The sequence below is a fragment of the Ixodes scapularis genome, unplaced genomic scaffold, assembly GCF_016920785.2.
Source record: "Ixodes scapularis isolate PalLabHiFi unplaced genomic scaffold, ASM1692078v2 PGA_scaffold7__128_contigs__length_106722199, whole genome shotgun sequence".
In the NCBI taxonomy this organism is placed as follows: Eukaryota; Metazoa; Arthropoda; class Arachnida; order Ixodida; family Ixodidae; genus Ixodes; species Ixodes scapularis.
The window spans coordinates 12804938-12830832 of NW_024609882.1; the positions used below are offsets into that span (position 1 = coordinate 12804938).

Genomic DNA, 25895 nt, shown 5'->3' on the forward strand with positions numbered 1-25895 from the left:
GGAACGCGAGGAGTTTTTCCCGGGGAGTGGGTGCAGCTGGGCCATATATTATGCCGGTCATCTTCCATCGGTGTCTAGGCGTTTAAATACGAGTCCAAGTTCGTGCTCGGCTTGCGCTTTACTAGGGATGACGGCGGGAGACGGGGACCCTTATTAAATGTACGCATCCCTGGACCCGAGAGGCATTTCCTCTTGGATAGATGAAGCTGGCCGGGTTTTGGTAAACGCATTCCTGGTTGGGCCCAGTTGTATCCAGATCAACCTGGGCCAATTAATGTTTTCGTTTTTCGATTCAAATTTGTTTTCTCCGAGCTCCTCGACTGAGTGTGTTTAAGTTCAGCCCCGTCATAGAATACCTATATTTTAGGGGCAACAAGTTACAAATATTTTGGATGGTGTTGCAAATCGGCGCGACAGACTCAACCAACAAAACCACATTTGATCGATTCTCGCGTAAGAATAATGAACCTCGGGGAAACAGTTGGAAAAAAAGCGATAGTTAGTGAGAGATTCACAGCGGCAGGGCGTGGGTCTTTCGAACGGCCAGGCTCCAGCACGCACTCGATGCTTTTCGCCGTGCTTCGGCAGCGCACTTAGTTTTTGTGGAGTTTACTTATTTAAAACGTGCGTAAAGCTTTTTTTTTGTGTGTGTGAAACCATTTTTATGGTGATTTCGCAAACATAAAAAATTGTGCTCTTCTACTTTTAAATTTGTCAGCCAAATCCCTCCTACAAGCTTCAGGCGACCACACTGCAAAAAAAAAAAAAAAAGAGAAAAAACCTCGAAATATATTTACATTAAACATTGACAATCCTTTTTTTATCTAAACCCCGACAATAAAAAAAATATAATAAGAACGGACGACAGGGCACAACATTGCGAGAGACTGTGTTGCGTTGTCCACTCATCTACTTTCTTCCGTTGCAGGGTTTAGATTATAATGTAGCCTGTACCTCGTTTCACCTTAAGACGCAGCCAACGCTTTGAGCTAATCGTATCAATCAGACAGCGCCAAAAATGCACCATCACGGAGTTGTGTCTGTATACGTGTTCTATCATTGCTGAACCAATCATAGACAAAAAATACGTAGTGACGTGCGCTTTAGGCACCGCTTGGCTGTTCCGGTTAGCTTCTACGTCCTCTGCATCTAAACTTCAGCTGAAACGAAGTATAACCAGTACTTCCGTCTGGTTTATTTTTTCTGCGTTCTTATTTCTCGGTTTTCCCGATTCCCGGCTCTGCTGTCGCCTTTCGCGACAACAAAGCATCGTCTGGAAACGGTTTATTTAACAAGAAATGCGTAGGACCAACATGAACAAAATCAAAACACAGACGTTAAGATTGGATTAGTGTCATGATGTAGGCGAGTTGGTTCATGGTAACGGAAATAAACAGCGCGCAAAAAATACACAAGGACGAAAGGAAGGTGCGAACGACACAACAGCGCTTGTGTCGTTCGCACCTTTCTTTCGTCCTTGTGTATTTTTTGCGCGCTGTTTATTTCCGTTACGTTAAGATTGGACCTGTGCGCAGTTGTGCCGTGAAAGTAGCGGTGGAGTTAATTGGAAGTATTTTTTAAACGTACTTCGTCAGGTTCTTGTGTTTTCAAGACGTAAACAACAGCTGGTTAAGAAAAAAAGCAGACATAAAAGTTCACCAGTTCAGTGATCGAAACGAAAATGAATGAATCGAGCATGGAAAACGCAGTCGGGGCATTTTTGCGAATGAATACTTTGGCAACTAATCTTTCAGTGGTGAAAATTGAATGCCTCAGTCTGTCGCTCAGTATTAACATCTCTGGAGCATAATATTACAATTATTATTGCGTAAAAAAACATTATATGCTGATCACTGACGTATTGATTGAAAAATAAACGAGTGAAACGTGCGCCTGTCCCACTACTAGCCAAAACAATGTAAAACATGCATTGTTCACGTGGTTTTCAGTTGGTCGTTAAGATTGCAGTCAAACAAACACCCCGTACCAGTCAGAATGTTGGCGGTAGCGCTTTAGAATTAACGACGTTACCAGAAAAGGGTTACTTTTTCCTTAACGTAGTAGAGTACTCGTTACGTTTTTTCAAAGCAGTAACGTGCTAGCTTTATTTATTTGGAGTAACCGGTGACGTAATTGTGGTACTTTTCGCATTTTTCAATACCTCAAGACAATTACATATAGATTTGTCTTGTTTCTAGGCACCGACTCATCTGAATTCTTGTGTTTTTGCGCAATTTGTTTTACGTTTTGCTCGTGAGTATTGATGTTGTACCGTACACAAATAACGTAAATATCCATTTGAAAAACAGCGCGAAAGACACACACAAAGATTCAAATGGATTCTTACCAACTCGCCCAACTTTCTATTCTAGTAACGTAAATATGTAAAGTCCTGCATAAAATAATGTGTATTTTGTATCTTAGTATGGCGCTTATGCATAATTGTAGCGTCAACATAGTAAAACGTTTTAATTCACGAATAAAAATTCACGCAGAAGTAACGTCCGTTACTTTTCATCGGTAACTGCAACAGTACCACGTTTCTTTGAATTCGAGGTAACGTAGGTCGGTAGCGCCTTCTCTTCATTTGCGAGTGACGAATTTCATTACTTTTCTTCGGTAACGCCTACTACACTAAACAGCCACGACTTGGAATCGCTCCTCGGAACGAGGAACGACAGTAGCCACGAGGAGTTATAAGATGTGTGGAAATGTTGAAGAGAAAAAAGTGAAAGCCGTTTACAACTCCCTGTAACAACGAATTAGAGCGCAGCTCTTGAGGAGGAGGAGGGAAGGGTACTGGGGGGTGAAGTGACCGGGGGGGGGGGGGGGGTCACGTGACCTTGGGGAGTCACGTGACCATGCCGATGATGTCATCAGTGACGTCACTGATGACGTCATCAGTGAGGATGACGATGCGGACTCCGATGACGTCCTCAGCGATGATGACGATGACTATGCGGATGTCGGTGACGTCATCAGTGACGTCACTGATGACGTCATCTGTGATGATGACCATGCGGATGCCCCCCAAAGTCACGTGACACCCCGAGGTCACGTGACCGAGGTCACGTGACCTCCCCGATGACGTCATCGTCCCTGATGACGTCACCGGCATCCGCATCGTCATCGTCATCATCACTGATGACGTCATGTGACGTCACTGATGACCTCACCGGCATCCGCATCGTCATCGTCATCATCACTGATGACGTCATCAGTGATGTCACTTATGACGTCATCTGTGATGATGACGATGACGATGCGGATGCCTTCCCGAAGTCACGTGAAACCCCCAGGTCACGTGACCCTCGCCGAGGTCACGTGACCTTCCCCATGACGTCATCGTCACTGATGACGTCACCGGCATCCGCATCGTCATCATCACTGATGACGTCATCAGTGACATCACTGATGAACTCACCGGCATCCGCATCGTCATCGTCATCATCACTGATGACGTCATCAGTGACGTCACTGATGAACTCACCGGCATCCGCATCGTCATCGTCATCATCACTGATGACGTCATCAGTGACGTCACCGGCATCCGCATCGTCATCATCATCATCACTGATGACGTCATCAGTGACGTCACTGATGACGTCATCAGTGATGATGACGATGACGATGCGGATGCCGGTGACGTCATCGATGTCATCGGGGAGGTCACGTGACCTCGGCGGTGGTCACGTGACCCTGGGGGTGGTCACGTGACCTGGGGGTGTCACGTGACTTCGGGGGGGGGGGTCACGTGACCTCGGGGGGGGGGTCACGTGACCTCGGGGGGGGGTCACGTGACTTTGGGTGTCACGTGACCTTGGGGGTCACGTGACCTTGGGATGACCTTGGGGGCCACGTGACCTTGGGATGACCTTGGTTACGCCGACGCCGCCGCCGCTCAAGCCGGGAACGGGCCCCTAAGAGCTGCGCTCTAAAATGCTGGCGCGAGAAGGGAGTACTCGATTTTCGGGCCGGTTCGGGCAAAGGTGCGTTTGTTCAGTGGCCAGCCTGTCTTGTCCTTCTGGTGGGGGAGTAGTATGCCCATATCCCCACAAACGTCTCCGCGACGTGCGCCTCATTAGCGGACTATTTGCGCACTGCGGAGGAACACCGGCTGGAGGCCCCTGAAGCTGGAAGAGCTTCAGGGGCATTCTTTTTGTATCTGACTATTGGGGGTATTCACTGGCGGCCATAGCTGTGTGCGCAAATGCTGAGCGCATGTTGATGGCGAGCTTCCACAGTTCTTTTGCAACGTGCACTCCGCACCATCAAAAGTGCCGGTCTTAGCAGCCTATTGATATGAGCTCGTTCTGAGCATACGCTCTAAACAGCACCCACAAATATGGCGTCCAGTGAATACTCCCTATAGTGGCACTGCAACTACCAGAGCTGTACCCTAAATCTTAATCTTAAGCGAAATAATATATTAACGTTCGATGCTGCGTCTACTTTCGTTTTGGACAACTTTCCTGAAACTTTCCAACATTGTACCTTTTCGACTTCTAATGAAGCTCCAGAGACGAAGCTTGCTGGCACGCACCACCGGCCTCAATTAGCTCAAATACAAATCAGTTCTCCAGCTAAATACCTTTCACTTCTTTATCATCTGGCCCTAGATTTCCGCGCCTAGCAGCCGGGCAACTCAAAGTCGACAAAAACAAAGCGGAAAAACAAAATGAACTAACGACCATAAACGGAACAGAGCGAGAACCTGAGCCTGGCGACGTTGGAACCGTCAAACTCCAGCCGCCGGCAATGGTGGACCGAGATATTCCGGACATTCTATCCCATGCTATCGTCAAAATGACGGCCATCAAGAAGTCCATTAATTAAACGATGGCTCCCTCCCTCGCACCATTCCGTCGAGCTTCCATCTTTTATAGTGCCACCAGCCGCCCAATTTGAACGGTCTTTACCATTTTTCCCTCTCATTTTCTCTTTAGTTATTTGCGTTCGCTTTCTTTCATTTCGTGTCGTCTGCTACATTTTCTCTTCCTTCGGGAAAACATTTTGATTGGGGAATTTGACGTGAGCAAATGGCCCTGCTTCGCGAGCTCAGGTCACTTTGTTCAATCCTTGCGAGATAACGAAACAAAACGAAGTAGCTGGGGTCTCTCTACAGTGAGCTCGAAGACCAGTAGAAACGGCATTGCAATTTCGTCTTGTCAGTTGGGTGAAGTTGGGGCAGCCTACCTCGCAAAATAAAACATTTTCGGCGTACACTACACTCGTGGAATTAGCGTCGAAAGCGGATCAGGGAAAATTCCTAAGGTTTTATTTGCTCGGCTAGTTGTGGAAAACGCTGGCGAGCCGATTCTTTCCGCAGTTCATTGGCTAATTGAGTTGAATAGTGCAATGAGGAAGTCTAATAGCTGTTCATCATTTCTTACACTAATTTGTATTTTTTTTTCAGAGACAAAGCTGATGTTGTAGAAATCTAAAATTAAACTATATGGTTTAGCATCACTCCCTGGTTCTGTTTCGGGATAACGTCAGATAAAATCCTTCTTCCGGCGCTGGTCGGAACACCGGTGCCCAACCGAGCGTCCAACGGCACCATCCGTCTTCGACAACAATGGCGGTTGCGTGAGCCCGATACTTCCAACCGAGACCGGACATCTCACCGATAAACCTGACTTGAACGGCTTGTACTCAAGAGGTAAAGAAAACAAGTTCTTTAATACGATTGGCGAGGTTTGCTGTTATATAAACTACAATGGCGACTCTGGACGTAACGCGTTCAAACTTTAGAATGGAGACGAGTGGCGACACCCGACGACCCAGGTTTATTTAACAAAATACACGATCATTGTTCCTTTTTTTTGCTATCTACTTAAAGGTAGTAGACTTTTATTTTGATAGCACTTGTTTTTTGGGAGGATTCGCGTGTATATATTATTGCATATCCGCAAAAACGTAAATAGTGTTTCATTGGCAAACGGTGCGGTGTAGCCGACACCCTTACAACAAAAAAATGAAATGAGTTTCAGTTGAACTTGTTAGAAATCCCCTCAATAGGCCGTGCTCTGCTTCAATTGAAACTATCGGTATTTATCTGTGCGTTCCTATTGAGTGCTCAAAGAATATTGGCCACTACGTTTCAATGAAATTGTTAGCAATTGACCTTAAGCAGAATTTTGTAGCTGTGTTGCAATTCAATTTCAATAAAATATTTAGTGATTTTTTCATAGAAATTCTGCAACTACGTTTCAAAAGATAATTCCCGCCACCTGGTGGGAATTGTAGTCTGTAATTTCTTAATGAATTCTAGATGGACGAAGCGATGTAGATAAGGGAAACAAACAGAAGAAACATAAAGCACTCGAATCATTCGAATCACTTTTTCCTTGACTACTCACCGTCTTATATACCCACATCTGAAAGGTATTCTTCTGAACGCTGACCAGCCGAGAATTAATTAAGGTTCTTAGCACGCTGTCCTCTCCTCGGACTAGTCTGATAAACGTTAAACAGTGCTTTGACGTTATTAAACTCTATCCCTTAATAAAAAAAGCAACATTGGTACAAGCAATAGCCATTCGGTGCAGTCGCCAAATCCACAAAAGTGGTTCATAGGGGGTACATCATTGCTTCTCTGCCTAGCACCGCTCATTACGAGACGAGTCACGATAGTTGCTCGCTTTAAAACAATCTCATTATTGTTTTTTTTCTTTACGAAGTGATGAATGAAGACACTATAGTCACTGACAGAGTGAGAACGGCATGGCGTGTTTTTCAAACGCCCGGACTTCAGCAGGCGCGCCATGCCTTCCACCGTGCTCTGGCAGCGCGACCACGCTCGATGTGCGCGAGACGTCGAAGCGTTTTCGAAGGTACGAGACAAGTGAAGCTTCTCCCTGTCGTTCTCACCTTGGCGGTGACTTATTATAACGTACTGTAGAGGTTCAAATAACGTTAGCAGGCATTTTTAAATTGAAGCAGAAGGCAACCACTCTGAAACTGACTTCCGGGAACCCATTTCTGTGGAAAAAAAAAGTGAGCACGATTTCTCTCTGCGCATGATTAGAAGAACAAACTTCACAAATTCAACATTAGAACATTTTCCAGTCACAAAAACAAAAAAATTGGTCATTTAGTGAGTTTTTCTTTCAATCTTGTGGCATTAAAAACGCTGATAAAATGGCTTTGTACATGTATTTATGTGCACTACCTGACACTGTTAGCACAAACCAGGCATCCCCGCCTTTCTGCAGGGGTTTACCTGCCATAGCAATGAAGAGCATCTTGATAATCAAGAGAGACGCCAAGAACTATGCACTGACGCTGCGCCAGTACATCGCTGTTCATATAGACGATCAAAATAAAGTAAAGCCAAGTAATGAGTGCGATCTGCAATAAATAACTTTAGTTTTATTCACTCTGCTGCTCACGTGTAGGCGGAGAGGTAAGTTTCTTTTAGCATTCAAATATCAAGTCTCCATGCTCGAGAACTTAAAACGGGGAAAAGCCAGAAAACTCTTACCATCCAATTAATTCAGCTGCAATATTAAAAAGAAAATACTTTTTATAGTGCTCTTACTTTCAATCTTATTCGTTTTAACCGCTCGTAAAGGGGGGGGGGGGGGGGGGGGGGAGGGTAATTTAGGGGCATAGAAATATCGAAGATTATCAATATTACCGTTTTACGAATATTGGCGCTCGTTAAACAAGTCCTACGTTATTTTCATAGTTTCCGCGCTTTGTTTCGACACTCGTCTTTACGTACTGGCCATGGAACATAGGATTAGACATGGAATACTCGGAAGTTAGACATCGCTCACTAGCGAATAAAATGAAAACTTTACCTCCTATTCGCTACGACCCAAGGAACAAAGGTTCTTCCTGATATTCTCCGGCGGAGAGATAAAATGCACGCACTTTTTCCCATAGGAACGCACGGGAGCACCGCAAAAGAGGACTGATTTGCTCTCTGCTTCACTTTTAAACCGGAAGTCCCTTAGACACTAGCGCCAGTTGAACCTCTGGCGTACATTTTGATAACTTTATGCGAGTGACTCTAGACAAACTTGCTGTAAACTTGTGACACAAAGTCAAAGTTGTTCATTAAAAAGTGGTTAGAAGGTTAGCTGCCTTTCTATTGACACTGGCGACAGAAATTTAACTATCATTCTCTGGGGCAATGAATTGCGCAGCGTTTTCAAAAAATGCTTCTGAATATATGCTCTACATTTTTTAAAGGTTTGTATTACATTTTGTGCACATGAATCTAGGAAATATTTTTGTTTTTTTTTTTATTTTGAGGGACTTAGTTCACTTATGGTTATCTTCAGCTATGCCCTTCCTGGGATTCCTCAACTGCAAAGGGTGCAAATCAGCTGATATCTGCAACTCAACGATAAGAGCTTATTTTAATCTCTAATGACGAGACAAAGAAATGTTCGTTAAGTGAGAGAACTCAAATGCGTGGATAGTGAGTGAGCTCAAATTAATAGATATTGAGTTCTTAAAGATAAAAATCATTTACATATCTAACCAGTAAACTTAAAATAATATATATTGAGCTTTCATTGATCATACTAATTCGCAGATCTAATATGGTAAATTAAAAAATGCATATTAATTTCTGAGTGACCAAATTCAATGGCCTTCTAAATCTGTTAATTCTAAATAATAGACATTGAGTTCTTAATGTCCAAGATCATTTTCATTACCAGAGAAAATTAATTTAATAAACTGGATATGGAGTTTCTTATTATCACACTCATTAGACGCTTTGTTTGTACTGAGTTTCAATTGACTGTATAAGAATACATTAAAATCAAATGAAACTTATTTACAGTTTTTGTAAGGGTCTCTCTATATGTACACAGATTTACGCGGCAGAACATTCCGTTTTTCAAGGACACGGACAAAACCCAAATTCACACGCAAAATAAAATAAAAATTCTACACTGTGTGTGGATATGTTTCTGTGCGTGTCCTTGAGAAACAAGATTTTCTGCCGTGTGAGTATGTGCATACACAGCGTCTTTTTTTTCAAGATTAACATATTTGTTTACAAAAAGCCGTGAAAGCTACATTAATGTGGTGTGTATGTGAGTTATACGGCCGGCCAGGGGGACATATCGCAGGGTGCTAGTTGTGACGGTATGTCGAATCATTAAGTAAATTATGTTAACTAAACTTTTAAGTTGCAAGAAATTGACATATGATTACGATCAGAAACTTGTCGAGTATCATTGAAAGTCACTACATCAGTTAGAAAGACTTTGAGCGCATGGGAAGGGCAATAGTGCGCTAAAGTTACCACCCGTGTAACAAGCACAAGACTGGGGCTATGATAACAAACACAAGAAAACTGCGCGGGCGTTTTATAGCACCGGTATCCTTACTCCTGCTGCACGGGTGGTAACTTTAGCGCTCCACCGTGCATTCCACGTGCTCAGAGACCTTGCTGATTTAGTGGTTTTTGCTGGTACTACGTAAATTTCAAATTGGAGCCATATGTTTATTTTGAAAATTTAAAAAGCTAATTCACATATTATTATTTGCAGACGGATCGGGACAATCAGACCCCTGTTTTATTTCCCTCTGGCCGTATAGCTCACCTGCACAAACACAATTATTGTAGCTTTAATGAATTTTTAAAACTAATTCGTTCAGCTTAAACTGCACTTTGTATATGCAGGATAATCAAATAAAATCAGTAGCCGAATTAGAGACGTTGTCTGTCACTTATCATATTTTCTACCAGTGCCAACAATTGTTTTCTTCTTCTGTCGCCGTTTTGGGTTAAAGTCATCATGGTAAACTTCCACGATCACACCTGCACATTGAATGTATTTTCTTCATTCATTAGAGCTTCCCAAAAGTTTCCAAAATTTTCTTAGGCCATCCTTTTAGTCTTTAAGGGGTCGATGAACCTTTTCCGTCATTTCGTTTTTTCACTTTACTTCCCCACACAGCCTGTCTGATGCCCTCGTTCCCAAATCGCGCCAAAAACAGACTTCACTTTCGAGCCCATAAACGGAAACAAGCGTTCCAACCACAAAACCCGAACGCCCCCAATGCTCCTCCTCTCCACTTCCAAATTAGGGTTCAGCGATCGGTCCTTTATTTCCTCGGCCTGCGTTTCACGGGTACGCGCTCGCTCAGCCCGTCTCAGCTCCAGGCATCCTTCTCTCTCTCGTCTTCCGCCGGCGGGAGTGCGCAGGAACCGGAAGCCGGCGCCGATCTCCCAGCGGTGCATCAATGCGTGCTTTTCCCGTTCCCGTCTCGCGCAGCGAGGAACCATACACACCGGAAATCGTTTCCTTGAACGATCGGCGGCCCTTACCTCCATCGCGAAGGAGTGGTCCCGATTTACTTCCGTTCAGTTGGCCCCGACGGGCAGCCGACCGTTATAGATGGAGGCACTTACACGCGGTTGAATGAGTTTCCTTAACTACGGAACGGTTACCTCCAAAACTAAAATTAATGCCGAACAACACACGCAGCGAGAATCTCTCGTCGGCCAGCAAAAAGCGAACGCGTGTCCGATAGCCACTTAAAAAAAAAAAAAAAAATCTTTTTACAACTTATTATAGCGCAGCTTACGGAAACGGGATATACTCAATCTTAAGAGCAGTGTGCGGCGTTCTGTAAAGCGTGACCGCTTGCGTGTGGGCATAAAAGTTTTATTCTGTTGCAGGGATGGTAATTGGTATGGCTTCGCAATTTTTTAATACATATTCTACATATTCTACCTGAACTTGCAGTTGCACGCCACACCTGACACAGCCCCTGTTAGGCGTCGACGCCATTTCTAAATAGAAAAAAGATAATAATAATTTCTCTGCTGTAATTTTTCCTCCACGGATTCAAGGCATATTAGAAGACTACGCTTTAGCATCGGTGGCTTTCACAATGCAGTAATCAGCTTGACAACTCCACTGTTGCAGCCTTGATTAACGCCGTTGATTTACACAGTAATTATATACCACGTCAGCCATTTTAAATGTGAAAAGAACATGTTCCGATATTCTAACGTTCGACAGTTTTAAGCGGTATTGGGTACTACAAATAAAGCCTGCGCTCAACACCACCCCAGTCTGAAAACGAGGAACTGCAGTGACCAGCTTCCACTAGCCCGTCAAACACCGATGTTTGTCCAAAAACAAAACAAAGCGTCCAATCGCAATAATACGAAAAATCTTAGTATCTCTTCCCCGCATCCACGCGGTTTTGGTGACCAGTCGATAAACTTCCAACGTAAAAAAGGGTTGGCAACAGAAAGGAAAAAAAAAAAAAAACAGAAACGAGGGAGACAAATCTGCTCAGACGTTTTGAGCTTTGTCCCCACCTTCGTCCGTCGTTTCCGGTTTTATCAAATGTGTGTAACATCAGCCAGTTCGCCTTTTTACTTACTCTTTATGCTCGACATGCACGCAGGCAGTTTTTATTGCTTGTACGCCTTAGAAGCATGTCACTAAAGCATCGTCGACTCTCCATTATTGTTTTTTATCGTTTTTTCATCTCACTCTACGTTATCGGGTAGGTCATTGAACAAAAGACGCGAGTATATTTTCTATCCCTTTTAGTTCAATGGCAGCTGGCGCTGCAATTCGATGGAGCCATTCAAGTAGCACTAAAAGTGAATGGTCACGCCGCTCACCGCCTTTGCGGGTTTGCTACTAAACCAACGACGCACCATAAATCAACCGCGATCTCGATTTTTTTTTTCTATGCGTGATTTGTTTAGCTGGTGATTCTATACCCACAGAGGCAAAAAGCGCCTCGGCGATAAATTTATGGCGCTGCTTTAGTGGCCTCATCGAATCGTAGTGTCGGCTGTGGTCGTACTTCAAATAAGACGGAGTGTAAAATTCTATTAGTAAAATATCTTTCTTCCAGATTATGGAGAAAAAAAAAGCGCACATCCCCATTCCCGATGGAGACCGCGCGGAACGCAGTTCGTCTCGTGAATCCAGCGGGAACTAGTTGGGCGCTGGTTCGCGCTCTCACCAGTTACGATGACCTTGCCCGCGGTGGCGCTGGTGTCGGTCACTCCGGTCAGGACGTTGCGTACCTGGCAGCGGTAACCCCGAAACGTGTCCGGAGACTGGACATCCCGAATGAGGAGTTCTCCCGTCGGAAGCATCAAGTACCGATCCTCGATTCCTGGCCGGAAAAACAAGAAACAAAATTTGCAGTCGGAAGGGACGCACGGATTAGTGCAGTCACACCTTCATAAGTTTACCTGAAGCACCGACGAGAAATGCACCGCCCTGTATCCAGGGGCGGATTTCATACTAGGGCGAGGGCCATCGGCCTTCCTAAGCTTCCTAAAGGCAACTTTTTTTTTTAAGGAATAAACGACGTATACACAAGCTTTTTTTTAAGAGAAATTGTCAGTTTCGCGAGAATTGGATATTAATTTGTTAGCGAAATTGATCTGGGCCCGTGACGACACACCCGACTTTGACGTTAGACCTCTGTGCTGGTGTCCCCCCCCCCCCCCAAGCTTCACCCATAAAATCGCCACTGCCGGTATATAGTCTGGCGTTTCGCTACTTTGTCGGTAATCATTGCTGCGTTAACGTTTTAAATAAAATAATGTGTCGATATTGAGCTATTAAAGTTTTATTAAGAAATAACTAGTAGATACGCAATGTTGCCAGTTGGCAGTTTGTGCTTGTCCGTCCCTTCTCGTTTTCTTCCTCAAATTTAATAAAAATTCTCATCAGTTTCATTTACTTTGAGAATATTTCCTCACTAAACGGCTTTAATAACACATCAAATAATGAGACGTCATTAATTTATTTTGACGCCAACGTAATTCAAACGGGAGATTTCTTTTTGCATCACAGGCGTTTATGTTTTTGTTTATGGTTACGTTTTTTTTATTGATGCTCACCAACAGCCACACGCCTTCGTGGTGGTGCACCACCACACAGACGTAGAAGAATGCGCACAGATCAAACACACTAACATTATAAACACAATACCAAGTTTCAAATATATACAGAAAAAGATTACATCTTCTATTATAGTTCTGGCATTGCTAAGTTTTTTTTAAAATAGCTTAGATGCATGAACAAATCATTTGCAGGGGACGAAATACCATAATACAGAACTTCCGTTCGGATGACAGGCGAAAGCTGGAAGCGCCCACTAACATAGAACCGTCTGATTGACCTCAAAGAGCAGGAAGATAAACAAGAAAGTACGGTGAATAATAAACATCAGCATGAAAACTTTCGTTCAAAAGTTCAAAATTTCGTTCAAAAGTGTGTTCAAAATAAAAAAAAATATGAAGATTTATTTTTTCGGAAAGTGCGGTCAAACCTATTGAACTCACCAGCCAGTGTGGTCCTAATGATATTTCTTTTCGAGTTATCGGCCTAAACTAGAAGCATAAATCGCGTCTGGACGTCTTCAATGCGCTTTGATTTAGAAGAATTAGGTGAATTCCAGGCAGTCGAAGCAAGCTCCAATCGTGAGCGAACTAATCAATTACACAGCACGAGCTCAGATGACAGTATTTTAAACTCCCACATAATTCTTGACGCCATGCTGAGCATCCTCAATGATGAAGCCGAGCACATATTGACAGCATCAACATCAACCTGCATTTCAATGCAACTGTAGTGAACTTCACGTGTGTGTTAAATAGTGCTGCGTAATCCGCATACTACAACAATCGAAAAAACTGTATAGAATGAAAAAAAAACATTCGCAAATTTGTTGTGCAAGTATTACAGGAGGACGCTTAAGCGTCGCTTTAAAGCGTGGAACGCGAACGCTGTGCAAGCTTGTCTGTGTGTCTTAGTCAGTACCGCGTCTGGCTCGCAACCGAAAAATCGTAGATTCGAACTCGCCTAACTTTTTTTTATTGTTTTAAATAAAATGAATTACTCGATAAAGTGACATTGTTCGAGAATTTGCGGGGGCCTCTTATTTCCATGATATGTCATATTTTAAATACTTCAATTCACCGCGTGACGTCACGTTTCAATAAACTGAAGCAGCTCGAAACACAAACTTTGCGAGGGTCAACATTTTATGTCTCGTTAATACGGAGAAAAACTAACGGACAAAATACGCAGCTGAACTCATGCAAGCGCCACACGAGCTTCCAGTTTCGGCGCTCTGTCGGTCGTCATCTTCCCAACCAGCAGAGTGTCTGTTGAAGTTCTGTCATGTGACTACCCGGAGGTGGAAAACCACCTGTTCCGCTGACAGTGGGAGTGAAGTGTGGCCGGTTGTCGATACGTGTTTACGCAGTCAAGAGTCATCCTTACGTTTGGGCCAATCTGCACACTGTGGGAGATTGCTAGCTTGCCAAAAGCGCCGCACTACCAATTTATTAGGACCTGCTCATCGACTCGGACAAAAAACGCTTCCCACTCCCGGTGGTTAGGCAGATCATAAGCATGTTTCAAAAATGAATTATCATTGATGTCCTTTTTTCTTCGAGCGAACTTTCAAAACTCGGTGGCCGCAGCTCTTCGGTTACCCACGTTGCGCTTGGCCTAATTTCCTTGTCGCGAAAAATCGTTTTTCTTATATCAAACTCCAGTGTCTACGTTCTTTGAATGTGGATTACTTAGACAAGGCAGAGATATGATTAAATTTTTAAACATACACATAGCGTTCGACAAGGCAGCATAGAAGAACGAACTTTTTTCTTTCGGTGTTCGGTGGTCGCGCTCCCTTTCGACGCTACTTAAAATTACGCTGTTTCCAGCTGATCAATTGACTATCCAACGTTTCAGCACTTATCGCCCCTGCAAAAAATGCTGTGTAGCTGGGTTATGAATGCATTCGCGGAGGGTGATATTTAGCAGAAGTAAGCTACGGTTCAAGCCGACAAAAACGCGTCAAACTGCCCATGAGACAAAAACGGTCATAGTGAACTAATGAACTTTTTAACCGTGTTTGGCTCTCAAATGTAGTCTGCGTGACTCGCTAACATTTTTTTCAAGCATGAAACGTCGATTCAACCAACCATTTGCGAAACCCTTAAACCTTTCGGGTCAAATTGAGCGTGCCGAATGAAGCGAGGCACGCATCTAAGCGAACCGACAGTGAGTCGAGATGGGACACAACCTGCACGGCTACCCAGGAATCAACGAATGCCTGCCACATTACCGAGAGTGTCCCGGAAAGCGACATGGTAAAACCTACACAAAGTTTCTCCCCATAACGACGTATATTTTTTTTTAGCTTAGCCGGCATACGGGCACAAAATGTAAGGGCGCAAACGAGCTGGTGTACATTGCAAATGGTTGAAAAAAAAACCGAGACTGCGGGTAAACGACACAACACTAAAGTTCTTAGTGTTGTGTCGTTTACCCGCAGCCTCGGGTTTTTTTCAACAACATACGGGCAGGTTTGCCACTGCGTCCCTTGCTGAGCTTCAGCATGTTTTCCACTTGGGCAGATCGGCGATCCGCTAACGATGACGTTATTTGCAGGCATTGTCTTTTTTGGGGTATTGGCCAAGCCCGAGACGACACAAACTCTCTCTTTCAATGACATCTGCCTCCTGTGGACCACTGTTATGGCGGCGTCACGCATGCGCGGAACGGTTAGCGAGATCGGTCTATTCAATATGAACGATTAGAGCGCAGTCGCCAAGCGGTTGCAGATACTCTGCGCAAAATCTTCTCTTCAAGTAGGCACGCTTTAGGTGATAAAAACACGTGCATTGCGTTGACGCATTACACTCTAATTAAACTTTCTTGGTCAGAACTTTGTCCAAGAAATGAAAGGTCCGCCCAGGGTCATCCCCTGTTATTTGAAACTAGCCCCTACTACGGAAGAAAACAAATAACTGAATACCTAGGCGGAAAGTACAGAAAACTCTCCCACAACAAGGCCAGTCTAGAAATTATAACATTGCCACGAATGACAGTCAGAAAGACAATTAATTCAGTAATAAACTAAGATTTTAATGGAGCGAACTTGCACTTTAAACAAGCACAGAGGTCCAGGCGTCGCGGGCGACGAAGGTGGCGTGACAGCTAAATCAAACGCTGGCGAAAGTCTGCCGTATGCAGCGGCAGCAGGCTCTTTTAGAGCAAGGGTTACGTACGTTGCGTACCACCCAGAAAGTTCTAGAATTACACAATGCAAGCGTAAAATAACGCGAACTTGGGAGTTCTTTCTGGATTCTTCCTGAGACTAACGAAATAATAAAAAAAAGGGTTTGCGGCTGGGGTTCAAACCCGGCACTGCGGCGTGACACTCGGGCATGCTAGCCACTGCAGTTCTTTCTTTTCCCCCTGTTATATTTAAAACGCTGGCTATTTACCTAAACAAAAATCTTCCGTTTCAGAGACCAGGTGCTTCAGGATATTTTACGAAGCAAAACGAAAGGGCATACTTGGCTGCAGAATATACAAACAAACATGATTGTCGCACAGCAATGAAAAACAACTATTCAAAACATCATAACAAAATTGCTAATGGAGAGCAGGGCGCCCCGCCACGTCTACGTGGTGTGTGCGGCTCTCATTGGAACACATAGAGACCCTGCCTCTACATACATGACCTCTACATCGGCCAGTACTCCAACTCTGGTTCTAGTGTCACCTCTATGAGCAAATCGACGCACATAAACCTGTCAACAAAATGCCGCCATGCTGACTTCACCCCTTTCCCGACTTCCAGGTGATCGGTCCTCTACCTCCACAATGCGTGCGGTTTATAGGAAGGCGAGCACTTCCCAGGCTCTGCTGTATGAACCGGAGTAGAATTCGAGGAACTTTACTTCTTTCCAGCTCATTTGAAAGTCTGTCTGCAATACCGCTCTGTGTTCAGTCAAAAACAACCAGGTCTTCCTGCAGTAAAAGAATACGTTCTCTAGGGTTTTTGGAACCTGGCAAAGTGCGCAATTAGTTGATTAGGGCACAAAACAAACTTTCTTCGCCATCCACGTTTTAGCCGGCAACACTTCGAAATGAAGACGCAGAAAAAAGTTATTTGTCCCGACCTTAGCCGGGTACCTGGTAGGGGCTTAAACACATCTTACTTAAGAATACTCTTTGTGATCGTGTGATATAAAGAAGGCGATGTTAGGGAACCATGCGTGTTTTAGTAAAAACGTTTTCTTTTAACCTTCTGAAAGCACTCCTTTGGATATTTTGCTTCAAGACATTCAATTACTGCACAATCTTTTTTGTAAAAGTTTAACACGCGCGAGTGGGCAGCACTGGATGCGCACTCAAACCAGGGGTTTAAGAAGGCACCGCCCAGTTTTCTGAAGGCAGACAAAATAAAAGTGCTTATCTGGTCCATGTAAAAAAAAAAAAAAAAAAACTTTTTTTTAGAAGCTTTAGTTTGATATTCACTATTCCCAATCCGCCCTTTTTTGGCCTAAAAACAAGTTAACGCAAAAGTATGAAATAAATGACGCACTTTAGAATTGTCAAGTGCCGCGCACGGCGCCATTTTGCCGTGTACCATGCAATTAAATAAACTGAATTACAAACAAATGCACGAGGCACCAGGGAAATTCGTCTGCCGTACCAGTCCACTGCTTTGGACCGTAGGCGGTTTACGTCTGTCTAGTTAGAAACACAAGCGTTGTGACTGCCGCCCAGAATTCCTATCATATGTAGACTGAAAGAACTTGCCCTAAAAGTTTCGAGACACTTTAAAAATTTATTTTTTTTTCCGTTGCGGCGTCATCATATACACTGTGAAGCGTATTTTGTAAACTATTTTCTACACTATATATGGCGACGATGTGCGAGTTGTATGATTTATGCACTATAATACATACCTTAGTTGAAGAACACAACAGGGGTCTTAATTTTAGGACTGCGACGCAAAGTTGTACCAATCACGGTTATATTTAGCGACCTACCTCACTTCGTGACAACCTTTCGACTCGGGTAAAATATACTTGACTGAAGTAAACAAATGGATGTTGAGTCGTAAAAACACGGCGCTTTGTATGTAAATCTAGATTTTTTTACTCTTGCGTCTACATTGAATAACGCAGTTTCTCGTTTTTGTTACGTGAAAATAAAAGATGATTGTGCAAAGCGTAAAAAAAAACTATATAACTGCTCATTTCACGGCGGAAATAGTGCCTAAATTGCTTAAACAGCGCGGAAAATATATTCTCTTTTCAGCGGTTTAAACCGGTTTTAACCGTAATTTTTTCTCCTCGGAATTGACCGAAAAGCCGTGAACCCGAACCCGAACCGATCCGATATAAATGTCGGTTCGACACTCCGGCAGTGGCCACCGCGCGAATCTCCGAAAAGCAGGCAGCGCAGCACCATGCAGCCGTCAACGACCCTCTCGTTTCCCCTTTCCCTCTTCCCTCAGCGTGATGAATGACAAGGCGCACACCCGACGACATTCGGCCAAGTGGGAGCAAGCCGCGAGCAGGCCGTGCGAGTGATGAACCCCGGGTTCGGTTTGACGTTCGCGAACCCCGGGTTCAGTTTGACGTTCGCTACGCGTCGGCGGGGCCCGTGGCTCGATACAGGACATTCCGCATATACCCTTGCGCTGCCCTACAAGAAACGTGCAGGAATCTTCGAATAACGGGGAATCGTCTAGCAGCCGCTAACCATGAGGTAAACAAAATTATCCTGGTCAAAGCCTTCCATGGCTTTACGGGCTAATTGGTACAATCTCTACTGAAAACAATTTACATTTTGCACCGATGCCAAGGTCATTTGAGAGGGTTTTTTATCGTTGTTTTTTTTTACTTCGTTTGTTGTTTTATGTTTGCGTTTATCAGTGCGACGTTCTGGACATCATTTTAATATTTATCATCCCATAATACGCTCGCTTTTGAACCCTATTTCAACGAACGAATCAGATTATTTTGAAATGAAAGAAACTTTGAAAAGGTACAGGCTCCTGATTACAGGTCGAAACGCCTTTCCGTTAAGACCCCAGAAAATTCATCCCTCTGTGCATACCGAGTTTTAAAAAAGGAACAGTGAGAGAAAAGACACGAAGAGAGGAACAAAAAAAAAAAACGAAAGTCACTAATTAAACGAAAAAGTAAAAAAAGAACAAACATTCCTTTAACACTCTCTCCCTCTCGTCCTGTATTAGAAATCGTGTTCGAGCTTTCACTGACAAATTCACCAATTAAAAAAAAAGTGAGAAAAACGTGGGTAAAGAAATAACAAAGATGCCTTCAACACTGTCTTGCTCTCGTCCTGTAATAGAAATCGTGTTCGAGCTGTCACGGACGCTACAACAAAGCGCCCAATAATCTTCCACTGATGGCACCTAAACACACGTACATCAAACACTACGATGTACTTCTAAATACTCTTATATATGGCTACACAATTCGACCTCGTGCAATTGCACAGCGGTTTCACAAGACGTGGTGTCCACCCAAATGTAATACATTGATAATTTTATTGTTTAGAAATACTGTTCACCCATTGTAAGGGGTTTTAATAGGTGTCGGAAATAAAAACTAGCATAAGTATACAAAACGCATTACCAGTAAGTCAATAGGTCAATCTACAATAACATTTCAGTAAATATTGTCACAAATTACATTTGATGAGGCGACAAATGACTGAAAGAAACTAAGGGGCGAACTTGTGCCCAAAACAAAAATGAAAAAGGCTAGCGTCGCAGGTTTCGGTAGCGCGGTAACAGCAAGATCAAGTGCTGGGGCGAGACTGACTGCGGCTCGCCACGCGGAGCCCCTTATGTACACGCGTTGGCTTCTGAAACAATCGGCGTAGAAGGTTTGGCGCGTAGAACATTCAGACTTCGAACAAGCGGCAGTGTTCTCGAATGCACCAGAATGCCACATTTACAGAAATAACAAAAAATGAAAGCCGTTTACAACTCCCTGTAACGCCGAATTAGAGCGCAGCTCTTGAGGAGGAGGAGGGAAGGGTACTGAGGGGGTGGGTCAAGTGACCTCGGGTGGCGGGGGGTCACGTGACCTTGTGGGAGTCACGTGACCTTGGGACGTCACGTGACGTCGGGGGGGGGGGGGGGGTCACGTGACCTGGGGCCACGTGACGATGCCGATGACGTCATCAGTGACGTCACTGATGACGCCATCAGTGATGATGATGATGACGATGCGGATGCCGGTGACGTCATCAGTGACGTCACTGATGACGTCATCAGTGATGATGACGATGACGATGCGGATGCCGGTGACGTAATCAGTGACGTCACTGATGACGTCATGAGTGGCTATGACGTCAACGGGGGTCACGTGACCTCGGGGGAATCCCCAGGTCACGTGACCCCAGGGGCGGTCACGTGACCTGGGTAACTATCGTGACCCTCGTGAGGGTAACCCTAGTAACCCTTGGGAGGGCAACTCTCGTGACCCTCGTGAGGGTAACTCTCGTGACCCTCGTGAGGGTAACTCTCGTGACCCTCGTGAGGGTAACTCTCATAACCCTCGTGACCCTCGTGAGGGTAACCCTCGTGAAGGTTACCCTCATGAGGGTTACTAACCCTCGTAACCCTCGTGAGGGTTACGAGGGTAAGTAACCCTCGTGAGGGTAACTCTCGTGAAGGTAACCCTTTTGAGGGTAACTAACCCTCGTAACCCTCGTGAGGGTTACGAGGGTAAGTAACCCTCGTGGCCCTCGTGATCCTCGTGAGGGTAACCCTCATGAGATTAACCCTCGTAACCCTCGTAACCCTCACGAGGGTTACGAGGGTTGCGGTTACGCCGACGCCGACGCCGACGCCGACGCCGACGGCGACGCCGCTCAAGCCGGGAACGGGCCCCTAAGAGCTGCGCTCTAAAAGTGAAAGCCGCTTACAACTCCCTGTAACGCCGAATTAGAGCGCAGCTCTTGAGGAGGAGGAGGGAAGGGCACTGGGGGGGGGGGGTTAAACTAACCAGGGGGGGTCACGTGACCCCCAATGCCGATGATGTCATCACTGGCGTCACTGATGACGTCATCAGTGACGATGACGATGCGGGTACTGATGACGTCATTAGTGACGTCACTGATGACTTCACCAGTGATGATGACGATGACGATGCGAATGTCGGTGATGTCATCAGTGACGTCGCTGATGACGTCATCAGTGATGATGACGATGACAATGCGGATGCCGGTGACGACATAGTGACGTCACTGATGACGTCATCAATGATGATGACGATGACGATGGGGATGTCGGTAACGTCATCAGTGATGATGACGATGACGATGCGGATGCCGGTGACGTCATCAGTGATGATGACGATGACGATGTGGATGCCGGTGACGTCATCAGTGATGATGACGATGACGATGTGGATGCCGGTGACGTCATCAGTGATGATGACGATGACGATGTGGATGCCGGTGACGTCATCAGTGATGATGACGATGACGATGTGGATGCCGGTGACGTCATCAGTGATGACGACGATGACGATGTGGATGCCGGTGACGTCATCAGTGACGATGACGTCATCGGGGGGTCAGCGACATCGGCGGCGGTCACGTGACCTCAGGGGAGTCACGTGACTTCAAGGGGTAACGTCCCCCCCCCCCCGAGGTCACGTGACCCCGGTGGGGGGCTGGCGCGGTGCATTATGGGACATTGCCCATGATGCACCGCGCGGTTACGCCGACGGCGACGCCGACGCCGCTTAAGCCGGAAACGGGCACCTAAGAGCTGCGCTCTAAAAAATGCGTCCACTCCTAGGCATCAGACCTCGGCCCTTTGGGTGGAAGCCAAGCTCGATAAACACTCAGGCACGGGCGCGCTGCCTACTTAGCTAGCTGCCGGCGCGGCGGTGTTATTTGGAACAATGGAACGGCGTAAGCAATACTAAGTACACACGTGCATATCGAACAAAGCCCCCCCCCCCAAACACACACGCACACACAAACAAAGTAATAATGACAATATTTGTTGCATATTTTGTTACAACTTACAGCCAGAATGACTTTTATCAATTAAGGCTCCCATTACTGTATATAGAAAACATTAAAATAAGTTAATTTACATGCATTCAAAATATATTTTTGAAATTTAACGGTAGAGTCAGCCGATGCGACTTCATGTAGTAGTTTATTCCAGTCCCTAATAGTCTAGGGAAAAAAACGAGTATTTAAAGACGTCGATCTTATATTTTGGAAGTTCAAATTGATGTTTCTTAACGTCTATTTGTTTCTTTGAAGCGCATGGCTTTAACGTAAAATGTGCATCAGTATTGTATAAGTGATTGAAACCATGAACACATTTCTTAGTCAGTCTATTTTTCGACGGGAAGACCTACTTTTTTAAACATATCTCAAAAATAGCCAAATTGCTTATATTTGGTAAAAAATAAACCTTGCCGCCTTTCTTTATAATGTTTTTTCGAGTTCATCAATATGTTCTATAAGTGGGTCCCAGATCATGGCAGAAAACTCAATTTTTTTTACCTAATACAGGGTTTGTAAACCGTTAACTTGGTCGAAGGTGGAGCACTCTTAAGATTTCGTCTTAGAAACCGAAGCTATTGGAGAGTCTCGTTTCAGTCTAGAAAGCACTTTCGCAGATTTCACGCCTAAAGTTATATTATATTATATTATAGTGCATTATAATATAATAACTCATTCTATTTTATTTATTTTATTTTATTCTCCTCCTATTACATTTTACTCCATTATTTAAAAGAAAAAGCGTCGGCGAGAAAATTGCTGCCCGCTTTCCAAGGGCTCAGCAATAAATACAACTGAACGTTACGAAATAGCCCAAAAAGCATAATAAGCATAATGCAGCTATCTAATATTTAGTACGCTATAAATGTTTCAAATGGAGGTCAAATGAACTCGCGCTCGCTTCAGTTGAGTTCAATAACACTTCGAACGAGACATAACAACAGGGTCCAGAAAATAAAAGTACTCTCGAAGGCGAGCGCACGCGAGTTGGTTCCGGCTAAGCCTGCTTGCGAATTTATGGCAACAAACTCAAACTCGGAAAGAGCCTTCTTAGAAGCAGAATAAAATCGACCGTTAGTAAATGACTGCCGCGTTTTACAAGATCTTTTTATTATTCTCTAGTAGAATTACATTTTACTGATACTATAACGGCAGCGTTGAATTGCCAATTTTGCATGCATATAGGACAACCGGCATTTGTTTTCAAGTGGCCTGTTACTGCAGCGATCATAACAAAAACTTGCCACGTATGTGAACGAATGTTAAACAGACGATATAGAGGAAACCAAATTCCTCGATGTGCCTTTCTACACCTGTAACATGGACGGGCTCGTTCATTTTGCTCTCTATACTTAAGTGTGTGTTACCTTCTTTCTGAAGTACGGTAGCCAGGGAGTAGTACCAGCAAGCCTATAGCCCGCCATGCAAAGTCCAAAGCTTAAGGAGCGTCTTGGTCACATTTATCAATTTACAGAAAATAATAAATAAAAAGCCAAATGCATTCATGATATCATGAAATCCCCTAACCATTGTGTTTTCTTGAAAATGTTTAATGTGCAGAAATACAATATTTTCCACGGGGATCCACTTCTAATTTTAAGTTTTCTCTGGTTGATAAAGAGCCCTTTTCTCGCAAAACGTAAAAAGACCAAAACGCAGATAATCCTGTGAAGAAATTTGATACTCACGTTCATAACAATATATTATTATTAAGGAAAATATTTTGTATCATAGGAGCCTATATTAAGTTAAAGGATATCGAAGTAACAGCTCCATACAGCGTGTTCTTGATACTTTCTGAGATTTTTTTGTCATTTGGCATTACCGAAACAATTTGTAGGTTTGAAAGATAAGCGGTTTTGGTAGGACGTTTTTATAAATAATGAGCAGCGGTGTCTAAAGATATCTACTGCCGGCTTCTTGTCTAACTTAAAGCTGAACAAACGATAAAAAAGGACTCAGGCGATATAGTTTCACCTCACAATTTTATCCAGTGTAAAAACGTCCATTTCCAATGGCTCGCTATTGTTTCAAAACCATTGCTTTATAAGGGTGATAACCCTTATAACTGCCTCTGGGCACCAACTCGTTTCCTTTAAGTGCGGCCACGGGGACGGTTCTCTGCGACAGCGAACTGCCAATAAGTGCCACGTCTCAGTATCTGTATCTGCACGCACACTCTATCAAATTAGCCGCGAACGGATTACCACTCTACGAAGGCGCGTCTGCTGACTGAGCTAAACTGGACGCCTGAGAGGTTTCTCCAGATACTTAAAAGGTTTAAACCTTTTAAGTCACCCGTGCTGAAAAGGTAAAACCTTTTCAGCACGGGTGACGCAGATACGGGGCTGCCATAGGCAGCAACACGTTGAATCGTGACAGGACAAGCTTCCCCCGTTCGACAATCCCCTCGACGTATTCATCTTGCACAGAGGTCACACTTAGTTGACATGGCGAAGACAATGCTACAACAGGGCGTGATTAAACCAGCATGTTTCCACTGGTCCTCACCAGCTACACTAGTCGGAAAAAAGGACGGTTCAACCAGATTTTGCGTAGAATATACAGGACTTAACGAATGTCACTAAGTAAGGCTCTTTCCCTCTTCCTCGAACTGCCTACACATTGGACGCCCTCGCCGGGTGCACGTGGTTCTCCACACTTAACCTTAAAAGCGGATATTGGCAGGTCCTAGTGCGCCCAGAAGACTGCGAGAAGATTGCTTTCACCACAAGTAACGGCTCCGGTTAGTTCAGTATGATGCCATTTGGACTCTGCAGTGCTCCGGCTACATTTCAGAGATTAATGGAATCCTTATTGACCGACCTCACAGGCACCATTTGCCTGGCTGACCTTAACGACATCACCGTCTTTAGCAAGACATTTTCAAACCATCGGGCGAATCTCAACTTGGTTTTCTCACGGCTGCGAAACGCGAACCTGAAGCTCACACAAAAAAAAAATGTTTGTTGTAAACAAAACAAGTAGAATACCTCGACCAGATTATTTTGGCAGATGGAGTTTCTACAGATCCTCGGAAGCTCTCTGCTCTAGCTGAATGGCCAACCCCAAGATCCACCACGGACGTGCAAAGTTTCATTACGTTGGCATCGTAATATCGAAAAATTTGTCCCCAGTTTCGCTCACCTTGCCAAGCCTCTGTATGCCATGACTGAGAAAAAGGCCAGGATTGTCTGGTTTTTGGAATGTCTGCGTGCGCTTGAGACACACAAAACAGCACTCACGTCTCCGCCAACACTTGCGAATTTGAAGGACACCGCACGCTTCATACTCGACACCGATGCCAGCGCTTCGGTTGTTGGTGCTGTGCTATCGCAAGAACAGGGCGGTCGAGAACGCGTCATTGCCTATTACAGCAAGGTCCTTACAAAGCCCGAACGCAATTACTGTACCACCCGACGCGAATCGCTGGCCATCCTAAAAGCCATCACTAATTTTCACCATTAGCTACTTGTATGGAAGTTTTTTATTCGTACCAACCACGCATGATTAACATGAATGCTGAGTTTCAAGACCCCTGGTGGTCAGATGGCCCGCTCGCTGGAACGCCTGCATCAATACGACTTCGACATCCAGCATCGTGCCGGCTCACTTCACACCGATGCCGATGGTCTCTACCGTCGCCCATGCAGTGCAAAGTACAAGCAGTGCTTGAAAATTGCAAAACGCAGCTTCGACTCGCTCAACGCACTGAACAACCTCCCCTGCGACAATCAAGAGTGGATTAAAAAAATCCTTTTCTGATGCTCAACTTTACGACCTGGATATCAGCCCATTCGTAAGATAGAAGAGACAGAATAGCAAGCCCCCAACTAATGAAGTGTCCAGGTTGTCTTCGGCCCTCAAGAACTATTTGGCGCAATGGGACTCCTTGTTTCAACGGGACAGTGTTTCTTACCGACGCTGGGAGTCCGCTGCAGGTAACTCTGCTATCTGGCAGCTGGTGCTGCCATGGAGGTTTTGCTTTTAAGTATTTCATCAACTCCACACTAGCCCTGAAGGAGGGCACTTCGGCGTGAAACACGGTCAAAAGGA

The 25895-nt window shown here is 44.6% G+C and overlaps 1 protein-coding gene across 1 annotated transcript in view; it reads right to left on the bottom strand.

Moving 5' to 3' along the window:
- LOC8052023 (Down syndrome cell adhesion molecule homolog) overlaps positions 1 to 25895 on the bottom strand; it is a 181599-nt gene that overhangs the window by 79278 nt on the left and 76426 nt on the right. The window contains exon 4 of the mRNA XM_040220765.3: positions 11968 to 12123. Coding sequence (XP_040076699.1) covers positions 11968 to 12123 — 156 coding nt within the window. The remainder of the gene's footprint in view (positions 1 to 11967; positions 12124 to 25895) is intronic.